The 13,400-nt window shown below is 59.5% G+C and overlaps 1 protein-coding gene across 2 annotated transcripts; it reads right to left on the bottom strand.

Annotated features, from left to right (window-relative positions):
* Positions 1-1,681: 1,681 nt before the first annotated feature.
* Positions 1,682-6,335, bottom strand: HMG20B (high mobility group 20B). Of its 2 annotated transcripts, none has more exons than XM_032306104.1 (10): positions 6,259-6,335; positions 5,922-5,977; positions 5,475-5,583; positions 4,807-5,010; positions 4,069-4,189; positions 3,751-3,797; positions 3,403-3,475; positions 2,925-3,140; positions 2,276-2,408; positions 1,682-1,927 (listed from the first exon to the last, which is right to left on the bottom strand). In XM_032306104.1, exons 2-10 carry the CDS (start codon positions 5,957-5,959, stop codon positions 1,915-1,917), a joined length of 954 nt encoding a protein of 317 aa, XP_032161995.1. In that variant the 5' UTR covers positions 5,960-5,977; positions 6,259-6,335; the 3' UTR covers positions 1,682-1,914. The 2 variants fall into 2 exon arrangements, with proteins under 2 accessions (XP_032161995.1, XP_032161999.1); XM_032306108.1 differs by having other exon boundaries at positions 3,751-3,794.
* Positions 6,336-13,400: the final 7,065 nt, after the last annotated feature.

The following is a 13,400-nucleotide window of genomic DNA, read 5'->3' as shown; positions in this document are numbered from 1 at the left end:
CTGCTAAGGGGTACAGGGCTGCTCTTTGGGGGGATGGGAATGTTCTGGAATGAGATTGCGCTGATGGTTGCACAACTCTGTAGATATACTAGAAACCACAGACTTGTACACTTCAGAACCTTTACAAACTCAAGGAGAAAACCAAACCCTACCAAAACGGTACTATTTTGGGAAGATAGGCTTATGTGCTAAAAGTTACAGAAAGGCTTGCCTGAAAAACTCTAAATTTGGGGCAGGGGTACCTGTGCCGGGAAGGGGGGGACAAGGGAGCTGGGGTGGGGAGGTGAGAGTATCTGGTTATAGTAGTCTCCTGGGGTGGCCGTAGGGCTTCAAACAACAGGGATTTACTCTCTTGTTTCCAGGGGCCCGAAGTGTGATGTCAGCCCGTCGGCAAGACCATGCTCCCTCCAAGACCTGGGCAGAGGCCTGCCCCGCCGGTCCTCCCTTCCGGTGGTGGCTGGCCCTCCTTGGCGCTTGTTGGCAGCTTTCATTCTTCCCATTTCTGCCTCTGGGGTCACGTGGCTGTCTCCTGTGTCTGCTTTCGCATCTTTGTCTTCTTATAAGGACACCAGTCACATTGGATCAGGGGCCCACCCTACTCCCGATGACCTCATCCCTACTAATTATATCCGCAGCGACCCTATTTCCAAATAAGGTCACATTCTGAGAACTGAGGTTTAGGGCCTCAGCATATCTTTCGAGGGGACATGATTCAACATCCCGTTTGTCAAATTATTCTCCAAAAATTTTAAGATGGCTTGAATACTGCATTACACAGAAAGTCGCAGAGAGCATTCCTGCGAAGCCCAGTGCGGAACGTCCCCGGACCAGCGGTTCCGCGCTGAGAAGACAGCTTGCAGAACTGAGAGCTGGTGTTCCAACGGCCGCACGTGCATCACACTAGCCTTCCGGGTGCCCAAACCACCAGAACATCCATCCGCAGAGAAGGGGTAATAGAATGTGGTCCATCCACGCATCGGAGTATTAGTCACAAAAAGGAGGGAGGCGCCCACGCGCTGCCCTGGGGATGGACCCCAAGCCCACAACACTCAGGGAGGGAACCAGACACAGCCACACAGGTGTGAATCCACGCGTGTGACACGCCCAGACCAGGCTCCTCCAGACAGAAGGGGGGGGGGTCAGTGGTTGCCAGGCACTGGTGGAGGGCGGGCCTGGGACACCCAGCAGGGGCGTCTTGGGGGCCTTGGGCACACCTTCTAGCCCACCTCCCACCCCCCCAAAAAACATTCACAAGCTTGGAAATTCAAATTCCACTTTATTTAAAAAGTCCAGATTGAGCAAAGGCAGAGGATGCCTCGGCAAGGGTCCTTCGGCTGGATGAGGGAGGGGCGGTCAGTACCAGCCGCCCCTAATTCTGGGGTGCAGGCCACAAGCAGAAGGCCCCACCTCAAGTATAAGAGCAGGTCCCTGCAGCATGCCTGCCTCAGGGTAGGGAGGAGCCTGCGGTGAGCACCTCTGGGGGTCCCAGCATGACAGGTGTGGGGTTTTATACCTTGTCCCGGGGTCGGTCCGGGAGAGCCAGTGTAGCAGGTATAACCCTCCCCACCCTGAGCATGCCAGCAGCTGCAGGTTCCCTTGTGTCTTGGGTTCCGCAGCCCCTGTGGTGCTCCCATGTCCCTGTAGTGTTGTGCAAGGGGAGCGCACCTTGCTGGGCCCCAGGGCTCTGGGTTCTAGGCGTTTCATGTACAGCAGGTGATTTTTCTGGGGTTAGGCTGCTGGGGGAATCGAGAGCTAGAGGGACGCTGTAGAAATTTAATTTTGGGGGGCTGGAGCCCCCAAGGTGCAGGATTGGGCATGGCCCCAAAAGGTGGACCCCCAATCCTCCTCCATGGGGTGGGGAAGGGGCCGTGACCAAAGGCAGTCTTCTCTGGATCCGTGGGGCCGCGGACACCCTCATAGGTGCTCACTATGACAGGAGAGAAGGGGGGCTCATGATGGGGAGCACATCCCGCCCAGCAGCATTCATGAAGTCCCCTGGGACCGGCACCCCCCAGCGGTCCGGCCACTGGCCGCCCGCAGCAAATAAGACCCACCTGGTAGATCGCGTGTGGGCGGTGCCCTCGGAATAAGATCCATCAGCCCGATCCCACCCAGCCGGCAGCGCCCCGAGTCCCGGAACCCCGTTGGAGGCGAAATCCAGTCATTTCCGCGGGGCCCAAGGCAGGTCTAGCCCCAAGTGACCCCCAACCCCCCGCGCAGGGCGGCCCCACGCGGGCCGCGCAGAGTCCCGGGGGTGACCCGCCGCGGCACACACCTGGCGACCTGGGCCAGGATCTCCTTGATGCGGACGATGAGCTTCTCGTGCTGGGCGGGGTCGCGCTCGATGGCGCCGTGCAACCGGGCCATGTAGAAGTCCAGGGTGCCGAGAGTGGGCGTCTCGCCCGTGCCTGGAGGAGGACAGGGAGCGGTCACTCGAGCCAAGCGGCGGAGTCGACGCGGTCAGGACCCCACAGAAGCAGAGGTCAGAGGCGCGGGGTGGGTCTCCAAGGCCAGGGTCCCGGGGAGGGGGCCAGAGGCGAGGCGCGTCGGCGGCACTGGATGGGGCGGAAGACGGAAAGCGGTGAGGGCGAGGCCCGGGGTGGGGATGGGGGGGTGGGCCCGGGGGGATCCGGCTTACAAATTGGGGAGGAAGTAGCCAAGGTCAGCTGATGCCAGAGCCCGGAAGGCCAAGAAGTAGGGTCACGGGCAGTGCCGGCGAGGGCAGGGGTCTGCGAGGGCGGGCGCGTGCTCAGCTCACGCGCGGGAGGGGCCATTGGGGCGGGGCTGGCCGGGGCGTGTGCGCTCCGACCCCCGAGCGGCTGGGGGCGGGGCCGGGAAGTGGAGCCGGCGGGGCGGAGCTCGCCCGACAGAGGGTGCGGGGCGAATGGGCGGGGCCTCGGCGCTCGGGGGCGGGGCCTCCGCACCCGGCACCGGCAGCGAGGCGAAGCTGGCGGTGAGCGCTTGGCGCACGGCCTGGAGCTGCTGCTGCAGCGCCAGCGTCCGCCGCTCCTCCAGCGCCAGCTCCTGCTCCAGGCGCTCCCGCGCGCTGCTCATGCTCTGCGTGTGCCTCTGCAGCACCGCGTTCTGCTCCTCGAAGGCCACGTTCATCTTGCGCAGGCGCCGCAGCTCTGCCTCCCGCGCTGCGGCGTGGGGGAGCCGGGTCAGAGCCTGGCGCGTCCCCCCTACCTCCCGCCGACCTTGCCTTAGCTGTGTCCCCCACCCCCGCCCCACCCCGCGCCAGGCCGGCTGTCACCGCTCTGCCTCCACCTCCGGGGGTGGGGGGCGGGCCGGGGGTGGGGGGGGAGAGGTGGGCGCCTCTGCTTTTTCCAGTGGTCACCCCCCCCCCGCCACCATCTCCGGCCTTGGCACCCGCTTCCCCAGGAACCCCTAGTCAGTGCTCACCTTTGTTTTGGTCCAAGAACTCTTCAGTGAAGATGGGGACGTCGAAGGTGGAGAAGCCATCACAGTCCCCACCCTGGGACAACAGGACAGGTGACAAATTTTGGGGGGGGCGCCAAAACCCCTCCGGGACGTCCCTCAAGTTTGGGAGGGATTCCTCTGGTCAGCTGGGTTGAAGTCCTTTAACAACATCCCAAGGCGTGCAAGCGGCCCCACCTTTGCTGGCACGCCTGGAGGAGGGGCACTCGCCTGTGCCCATGAGTTGGGGGCTCACGCGGGGGGGGGGGGGGCGCGCTCATGACCTCCAGACCTTTCTCGCCCAGCCGTGGTCCTTGCAGGAGGAGGACTTACCTTGTGTCCATTTAAGAGGGTATTCATGAGCCCAGAGCCCGAGTCTTCTGGGGGGGGGGAGAGAGGAGGGCACGATCAGCCCGCCCCGTGGGTCTCCTCTGAGCGCACATAGTGCTTTGCGAGTGCCCTCCCCTCTGCCTGGGATACCCTACCTCCCCAGTTAGCCCTACTCATCCTGGGGCAGTCTCGTGCCTTGGCCCCCAGGTCAGCACTCAGTCTGGTTAGGGGAGTCCCACGGAGGAGGGCGGCTGGGTCCACCTGAGGCCACCTGTCTCTGAGCCCGCGCCCAGCTGCCTGGGGGCTGGGTCCCTTTCCCACCTTTCTTGATCTTCTTTTCCTGGATCTTCTCCGTGCACATCTTGTAGGCTTCTGACTGCTGGTAGGCGCGCAGCTCCTTCATGTACTGCTGCTTCTCCCGCTCCGCCTCGTCCAGGTACCGCTGGTGGGGCAGCGGGGAGGCTCAGCCCGGCCCAGGGGCAGGGGCGGCGGGCCTCCGCCACCAACACCCCATCTGGCTCACTGTGCACCACCTTCCCGTAGCTCCCTACTGGCCTTGGAGACAAAACCTGCCTCCTCGGCCCACAGCTCAGGGCCCTCCCCACCAAAGTCCCGCTGTTCTCAACCTCTCCCTGTTGTCTGACCGCAGGCGCCCATTTCCAGGCTGGACTGCACCCCCCCACTCCCCGCGCACCCATTTCGCTTGCTGAAATCCCACTTAGAGGGCACAGACTACTGCTCTGTTTTGTTTCCTTGAGATCTTTGCAATTTTAAGTTAATGACCAGGACTTGAAAACCGGAAGATAGCCCATAAAAATCCGGCCCCCAGCCCTACTTCCTCACACCTATCCACGTTGATTCTTAAGTTTTACGTCGATTCTTGCCTATTGCTGGCCTCCCCTGGCTTCAGCCTGCTAGGGAGGGCCCACGAGTGGTCAGTTCACCAGGCGGGAGCAAGGACCCTCCACATTCTGTCCTTTGGGGGATGTAGCTGCAGGGCAGTGTCCGAGTGGGTCGGGCCAAGGTCAGTGGTCCTGGGGCAGCCCCCGCCTTGCACACCTGCTTCTCGGCCGGTTGCAGCTTGCTCCACTCGGCACCCAGCATCTTGGTGATCTCGGGAAAGGGCAGGTCTGGGTGGCGCGTGCGAATCTGCTCACGCCGCTCGTTCAGGAAGCGCACGTAGCCGGTGACCGGTGCCTTGGGCCCATTTGGCAGGATCTTCTTCCGCTTCTTGCCCTTGGGCCAGCCGCGCTTCTTCACCGGCTGCAGAACCGGACCACGCCGTTGGGAGGGGCCTGGAGGGCTGGGAGAGGGCTAGAGGGGGTGGGCGGGGCCTATCCAGGAAACAGGGCCGGGAAGGCCTGTAGGTATGTATGGCTTGGTCAAGGCCCAGGATTGGGAGAGGGCGGGGTTACGAGGTCCCGGGAGCAGGTCATCCGGGACGGGGTTAAGCCCCGCTTGTGGGCGTGGCCTCTGGCGTGGGCACCGCCTCTCTGTTGGAGGAAGGACCCACAGGACGGAGCTGGTATTGAGCGATGGGCGGAGCCTGGGCTTAGTGGCAGAGGATCCCTTGGGGGCGTGGCATGTGGCGGGACCTCACCGTCCGGAGGAAAATCTGGACTGTGGGCGGGGCCACAGCGAATTCAAATCTAGCCCGGGGTGGGGCTTCCAGGCTACGGGCGAGTCCCTCAGCCTCCCCCACCACCTCGCAGGGACGAGGGACTCACCTCTTCCTCGTGGGACCCCTTCTCGCCGGCCCGGGGGCCCTCGCCGCGCTCTTGCTTGACAGCCACCACGAAGCCCCCATGCTGCCCCGGAGCCTTGCCGCCCGCCGGCCTGGAGCCACAGGACGCCAGGGTCACCCCCATCCTCACCTCCATCCCCGACCGCGGAGCTGGTACGGAGGGGGCCTGAGTCTTGGGAGGAGGAGTCTGTGGGGGTCATTAACCCGCGGGACGGGGCCGGAGCACTAGGGGGGCCGTAGGGACCTCTGGGAGGAACTGAGCCTGGGAGTGGCGGGGAAAGAGGCCCGTGGGGACGCAAGGGGGAGGTCCTGCCCCGGCAGTGTGCGGGGAGTCAAGACCCCGGGGGGCGCGGGGCGAGGAGCTCCGACAGGGCGGGCGGGGGCTGGGCTGCAGCCCCGAGTGGGCTGGGGGAGGGGATGTCGCACTCACGCGGCGGCCGCGCCGGGCTGCTTGGAGCCGTGGGACATGGCCGCTCCCGGCCCCACCTGGAAGGCAGACGTGTGGCCGAGTGAGGGGCGCCTGAGCCTCCGACGGGGTGGCCCGGCGGGGGAGCTCCGGAATGCCGGGCCCGGGGTGTTTGGGGGGGCCGGATCCAGGGGCGGGGAGGCCCTCGAGGGCGGCCGCCCCGGGGATCCTTTGTTGGGCGATCGCCCCCCGGAAGGGCCGGCCCACTCTCCCCCGGTCCGGGAGGGGCCCCTCCCCGGCCCCAGGCCCCCCCCTTGCCCCCACCCCCTCGCAGGGCCCCGAGTTCCGCGGCTGTTTTCACCTCCAAAGAAACTTTCCCGGACCTCTCTGCTGCTGCGCCGCTCCAACCAACCGCCCCGAGCCCGCCCCTGCCTCTCGCCCCGCCCCCGGCATGCTAATACAGCCTCCGCGAGCATTCGGATTGGGTGTAGTCTTTCCCTGGGGCGTGACCATGCAGATGAAGGTTGGCGCGCCGGCCGGCGATTGGCTGGGGCAACAGCTGGGCCGCGTGGGAGGTGGATAGGGAAGGGTGCGGGCGGGTGCGTCAAGTTCGGCTGCGCTCGGCCGCTCTCGGGACCAATCAGGGCACTCTGAGGCCTCGCCGGGCGGAGCCCCTTAAAGGGCCAGAAGGCGCGGCTCGGACGCCTCCTCTCCGAGTAAAGGCGAGACTCCCCGCCCCTGAGGGATCCCCAGACCGGCAGGGCCAGATCGGGCCCCTCCCTAGTTGTCATGGAGACGGCGGCCAGTTGCTAGGAAAGGGGGTTAAGGTCTCCCCGCCCCCGGACAAGGTGGGACCTGTCTCCGTGTCTTGCAAACCTGGCGGGGAAGTCGGCCATGTATTCACTGAATCTAGGGCCCCCGGCCCCGCGCTGTGCCTAGCTCTGCTGTGAGCCGGCGCGGGCTGCTCTCCCCCTGGGGGCTCTGCTCTCCCCTGTGCTCTGGAGACCTTGCACCATGTTTAGGACGGGGAGGCTGGGATGCTGCGGCGCTGAGCTCCAGAACTGGGCCGAAAGCATTTGGGAAGAGGAAGTGAGACAAGGCTGCAGGGAGCTCGTGAAGATGTAGGGGCGGCAGGCTCTGCTCTGGGATTTGAGGGGCCGCTCGTACCCCCACCTCACCGCGGCAGTGTGGTCTTAGGGCCTGAACTGGGACTTCCCCTACTCTCAGGGTGACAGTTGGGGTCACTGAATGCTCACGATGTCCTATTAGACCCCAAACGACTTGCCCACATCAGCACTCTGCCTCATTTCCCTTCTCTGCCTCTTTGATATTCCTCAAATACAGACACGTCCATTTCATTTCTCTCTCTCTCTCTCTCTCTCACACACACACACACACACACACACACATCCCGCCCCTGGGCCTTTGCACTTTTTGTGCCCTTTCCTCCTGATTACCTGCCTGGCCATTGCTAAATCTCCTTCAGATCTTTGCTCGAATGTCACCTTCTCAATGAGGTTTACCCTGTACACCCTGTCTTAATTTTTCTCCATATGTTTGTCTCCTCTGTTAAAAATTTTTGTTATTTCCTTGATTTAAGTAATCTCTACCTCCAATGTGGGGACTTGAACTCCCTACCCTGAGATCAAGACTCACATGCTCTGTATGACCGAGCCAGCCAGGCACCACTAAAGAACATTTGGCGGAATAGATTTGAGGATGTCCTTGGCTCTGTCGAGGGACTCACGGCGGGGACAGCATTCCACGCAGCAAGTAGACGGGCGCTGCAAAATGGAAGGTTATATGGGATGGAAGAAGGGGTAAGGACGTTCCTAGCAAGAGAGAAGAAAGGATTGTTCCTCCTTGAAAGGTCACCTTCCCTTAACGGGGGGGAGAGCAGGAGGTCTAATCAACACAGATTCTCTCCTTTTCCTTTGGGGTGGAGAGGGAAAGCTCCCAGCTGACCCATCAAGACTTCACGTCTCTGGGGGAGGTGGAAGCTGCAGTTACTCGGTATTAAGCCCGCCTTTGGTGATGTGGCCTAAGTGGCTGTTTTATGGGCCCGTGGTTTTTAACTCCGAAGCTCCTAGAACAGCACGTCTAGGAGCTACTCAACCAGATTTGCTGAATAAACAAATGAGGAAATACAGTAAATATCTCAGAGGCAAGGGCTTTGGAAAACAGCTAAGCAGTTCCTCAAAACCTAGAACATGAAGTTACCATGCGATCCAGAAATCCCGTGCCTAGGGATATACCCAAGAGACCGAAGAACATGTGTCCACGCAGGAACTTGCGCACGGATGTTCACAGCTGGCACGATTCACAACCGCCAAAAAGTAGAAACAACCCAAATGCCCATCTGTGGATGAGCACATAGAGAGAATGTGGTCCGTTCAGCTACTGGAATGTTAGTGGCCATAAAAAGCAATACATTAAGGGCGCCTGGCTGGCTGGGTCGGAGCAGCCCTGGACTCTTGGTATCCTGGTCATGAGTTTGAGCCCCCTGTTAAGTGTAACTTTAAAAAAGGGAAAAGGACTAAATTGCTGATTCATGCTGCAACAGGGGTGAATCTTGAAGACACGAGGCTCTGTGAAAGATGCGAGTCACAGAAGAACCACAAGTGTGTGGCTCTGTTCACATGAAAGGTCCTGAACAGGCAAATCCATTGAGACAGCAAAAGAGCGGTTGCCTGGGGCTCGGGAATCCGTGCGGACGGGGGATGGGGAGAGACGGCAGATGGCCACGGAGTTTCCTTCTGAGTAATCAAAATGCTCTAATGTTCTAATGTTGCATAACTGTAAATATGTGAAAGGCCTCAGGGGGCGCCTGGGGGGCTCAGCGGGTTAAGTGTCTGCCTTTGGCTCAGGTCAAGACCCTGGGGTCCTGAGATCGGCCTGATGTCCAGCTTCCTGCTCAAGAGTGAGTCTGTTTCTCCCTCTTCCTCTTTCTCTCCCCACTCCCCAGCTTGTTATCTCTCTCTTTCTCAAATAAATAGATAAAATCTTAAAAAACAAAACAAAACAAAACACCTCAGAATTGCACACTTTACTTTTTTTATTTTTTTAAGACATCTATTTATTGGGGCGCCTGGGTGGCTCAATGGGTTAAAGCCTCTCTGCCTTCAGCTCAGGTCATGATCCCAGGATCCTGGGATCGAGCCCCGCATCGGGCTCTCTGCTCAGCGAGGAGCCTGCTTCCTCCTCTCTCTCTGCCTGCCTCTGACTGCTTGTGATCTCTGTCAAATAACTACATAAAATCTTAAAAAATATATATCTATTTATTTATTTGACAGAGAGGACCCTGGGATCATGACCTGAGCGGAAGGCAGAGGCTTTAACCCATTGAGCCACCCAGGCGCCCCAGAACTGCACCCTTTAAATGAGTACATCATATGGTATGTGAATTCAGTCTCAATACACCTGTTTCTGTAAGAGGCAGCCCAAGGCTAGGAATCTTGACAGACCCAGATTCCAGACCCCGCTCCGCTGCTCGCAGGACGCACCACCCTCGCCTGTGCTTGCAATCTTAAAACACTGTAGGTGAGAAGTCCCGCTGGGAGGTCGGGCAAGCCCTCTCCTCCAAGCCCCGCCTCTTTGGCTTGATTGACAAGGGTTGCGCTAGAAACGGTCCTCCCGGCTCCCAAGTTCCCGCACGCACGAGAAACCCAGGGGTCTCCCCATACATTAAAAAGAAAGGAAGTGGGGCGCCTGGGTGGCTCAGTGGGTTAAAGCCTCTGCTTTCGGCTCAGGTCATGATCCCAGGGTCCTGGGATCGAGCCCCGCATCGGGCTCTCTGCTCTGTAGGCTTCCTCCTCTCTCTGCCTACTTGTGATCTCTGTCTGTCAAATAAATAAATAAAATCTTAAAAAAAAAAAAAAAAGAATGGTCTTAAAAAAAAAAAGAAAGGAAGTGTTTTGAGGTTGATTATATATATATATATTTGTGTTAAAGAGAGAGCGAGAGGTGGAGCCGGGGAGGCGGAGAGGGAGAGGGAGACCATCCTAGCGGACTCCGCACAGAGTGGGGAGCCCATAGCGGGGCTCGATCCCACGACCCCAAGATAATGACCTGAGCCAAAACCCAGAATCCCACACTTGACCGATCGAGCCATTCAGGCGCTCCTGAGGTTGATTTTGAGAGCAATTTGCAGCTCTTTGACATGAAGAAAGTATCTTGCTGCGCGGTTAGTCTCTAGAAAGAATAAAAGCGTCTTTGGTCCACACAGCCCGTACATGCCCGCACCCCGCGCAAGCCACTATAAGGAGCAGCATTTATACCATTTGACTTTATATCTTTCGTGCATTTAACAGCAGATCCTTTCTGCCCTGAAGTTTTAAAGCCTTTTTTTTTCTTTTTTTTTTCAAGTAGGCTCCACACCCAATGTGGGGCTTGAACTCATGGCTCCAAGAGCAAGCGTCACCAGCTCCACGCACTGAACCAGCCAGGCACCCCTTGTTTTTTCTCAGCAGCATTAAGTTCTCTCGATACCTAGATCTCAGTGGGGGCGCCTGCGTGGTTCAGTTGGTTGTGTGACCAGCTCCTGACTCCAGCTTATGTCATGATCTCAGGGTCATGATCTCAGGATCATGAGATTGAGCCTGGTGAAGGGCTCCGCACCCCCATGGAATCTGCTTGGGATTCTCTCCCTTTGCCTCTCCCTCTGCCCCTCTCCCCAACTGCATGATCTCTCTCTCTCTCTCAAATCAATAAAATCTTAAAAAATAAATAAATAAAAGCCAGCCCTCCCTAATGACCCCAGCTGTCTAAAGTCGTCAATTTTGTGTTCGTTTCTTTGCATCATTTCTGTGCCTCCCTGGGAAATTTTGTCCAGCAGGAAGCCAGGTACAGAATCCCAACTGGCAGTCCCAGAAGTACAAGATTCATTAAGGATGGCCTAAACGTTCGCTTTTGAAATTGTTATTATGCAAATATTCCATTTCTTACTAAAACTCTTCCTACACACAGGAACTCAGAGCTGGTTCCTTCTGTGGGCCTAGGGGAGAATCCACCCCAGGCGCTCCCAGCTTCCAGGGGGTTGCTGGCCCTGCCAGGTGTTGCTTGGCTGGTCCCAGGGTCACCACAGTCTCTCTGCCTTCATTGTCCCTTGGCTTCTCCCCAAGTGTGTGCGCCCAGCTTTCCCCTTGTGCTGAGTCCATGGGCGACTGTCCCAGCGTGCTGTTGTCTTGACTCACCACTTCTGCTATGACTATTTCCAAATGTTGAATTCCAAGGTCCTGGGGGTTAGGACTTTCACCATCGCCTGCTTTTCCAGGAGAGGTCGGAGGACACGGAATGGCTGGGTTGTAGCTGTGCCTCCCACTGAAGTATGTGATTCTTATTCTCGACAGGAGAATTTAACCCCCAGGAAGAATCAGGATGCAGTTGGCGCACCGGGGACACCCCAACCCTCCTCTGGCATTTTTAGGGACAGATGTAACACAGGGGTCCACTGGGAGGCCTGAGGACACAGCAGGGAAGCAGGGATCACAGTTGCCCCCCAAAAGGGGGGCTGGGCAGGGACATCAGGCCCCTGAGGACGGGGCACCCCGGGCTGCTGCAGGACCCTCACAAGGTCAGGGAGGTGCCCTGAGCCCTAGATGTGTGACTTGAGCCATCGACCAAAACTGTGCCCCAGTCAGCCCCTCCGCAAAGTGGGACCATAACTGTGTCTGACCTCAGGAGGTCGTGGGGAGGGTTTAAGGAGCTTGACTGACGTTCTCCCTTAGAACCAGGGTCAGTGCCGCTGGGAGTGGTAGCTGGCTTGGTCAGGGCAGCTGCAGACCCCGTTCAGAGAATTTTCTAGTACAGTGGCTGCCGCCCAGGGTAGTTCAGGGGACACTGGACAATGCCCAGAAGCATGTTCGGTTGTGACGACTCACGGTGAGGGAAGGGCGTGCCCCTGGCTTCTGAAGTTGGAGGCCGGGGGCTGTGATGCCCAGGACAGCCCCCCACCCCAGAGAACGAGCCGATGCCTGTGTCAGTCCCTCCCAGGCTGGCAAACCCCGATCCGCAGGCCGGACCCGCACCTGCCTCATCTCCCGTAGGCCACCATGTGACCCTCTTCAGCACGGCTGCTTGTGCCCACTTCACAGAAAAGGAAACTGACGCTTGCGGGCTTGCCGGGGACCACCTGGGTTTGACTCACAGCCACCCTGCGATCTAAGCCAAGTTCCTGGCTGTTTTTCCCAGGTTTCCCAGGTTTCTAAGAACTCTCCCTCCCCTTCCCTCCACCCAGTGCCCCCCTCCTCCCAGCCTGGTCTGAGAGAAGATCAAAGACACCCCCCCCCACCCCCCTCACCACCACCCCCCCCACCGCCTTCCCACCTGCAGCAGGACTGGAGCCACCAGGACATCGGATCCCCAGCAGGGGCTGGGGGCAGTTGGGATGCTCTGGGGACATCAAAGTCTGTCCTGGATCTCTCGGAACCCCAAGCCTGTCTGTCTCCTGTTCCTGAGGGCAGGCACTCGTGTCTCCTTTCTCACATCCTCTCTCATGGCAGGACGTTCTCTGATCCTCCCCGCAAATCTCACCCCTGCTCTCCCGGGGGCGTGGGTGCTCCGCGCTGCTGTCCCAACCGCTGGGGCCCAGGCCTGCTTTGGAATGGACAGGCCCCATGCCCACCCCCGCCTGACTTCTTATCGGACTTTCCCAGCTCTCTCTCCCAAGCCTTCCACGGCTCCCCAGTGACCTGCAGGTAACGTCCAGACTCTGCCGGCCATGCAGCCAGCCCTCCCGTGTCTGGTGTCTGACCCCTCCGGCGCCAGCACCCACCGAGGAGGGGCCGCGGCCGGCTCTGTCCCCACTTCCGACTGACTGGGGCTTCAGAATCTCTGGGGCTCCTGCACTGCTCAGCGTGAGGGAGTCCAGGGGGGAAGGAAGGAAGGAAGGACGCAGGTCAGAGGCAGCCTGCTCCCCCGAGGCGGGAAGACCCCGAGATGCGCTGGTGTTTCTGCCAAACGCCCCCCTGTGCTGGGTCTGCCCGAGGGATGCCCCCTGTGGGTTCCAGACCCCTGCGGGGGTGCCGGGAAGAGTAAACACGGGGCACCTTTCCTCCTCAGGTGGGCCCTCCCCTGCCCGAGAATAAAGAACTCAGAGATGCTGCCGATCACGAGGGGAGCCCAGTTTGGATCCTGAATCTGCCTCTTGTTCGCCGCGTGCCCTCCGGCAAGGGACTTCTGTAAGAGCCTGTTTTCTCTGCAAAAGGAGCAAGCAGCGGTGGAAGGTCCCCCAGGGACGGGGCCAGAAAGGAGAAGAGAAATGCGACCACAAAGCTTAGGTGAGGGGTGCCCGGCTGGCTCCGATGCGCAGCGTGGGACTGTGTGACTCTTGATCTCAGGGTCGCAAGTTCGAGCCCCACCTCGGGGGTAGAGAGGACTGAAATCAATAAATAAGAACTTTAAAAGAATGTTAAAGAAATATAGGCAAGCATTTTTAAACGGCGTGTAGAGCTGAGGCAAGAATTTCTTTACGTCTCTTTCGCTGCCCCAGAGAAAGGGAGCGGG

The sequence above is a fragment of the Mustela erminea genome, chromosome 1, assembly GCF_009829155.1.
Source record: "Mustela erminea isolate mMusErm1 chromosome 1, mMusErm1.Pri, whole genome shotgun sequence".
Lineage (NCBI taxonomy): Eukaryota > Metazoa > Chordata > Mammalia > Carnivora > Mustelidae > Mustela > Mustela erminea.
The sequence above is the reverse complement of the archived record's forward strand: the minus strand, read 5'-3'. Positions and strand labels throughout refer to the sequence as shown.

Bases quoted from the DNA above. Each gene is read 5' to 3' on its own strand.
- HMG20B (XM_032306104.1), bottom strand. From the start codon at position 5,959: ATGTCCCACGGCTCCAAGCAGCCCGGCGCGGCCGCCGC. The intron at 5,011-5,474 runs GTGAGTCCCTCG...CCGGTTCTGCAG, and splicing joins AGGGGTCCCACGAGGAAGAG to CCGGTGAAGAAGCGCGGCTG. The intron at 3,141-3,402 runs GTGAGCACTGAC...CCCACGCCGCAG, and splicing joins GTTCTTGGACCAAAACAAAG to CGCGGGAGGCAGAGCTGCGG.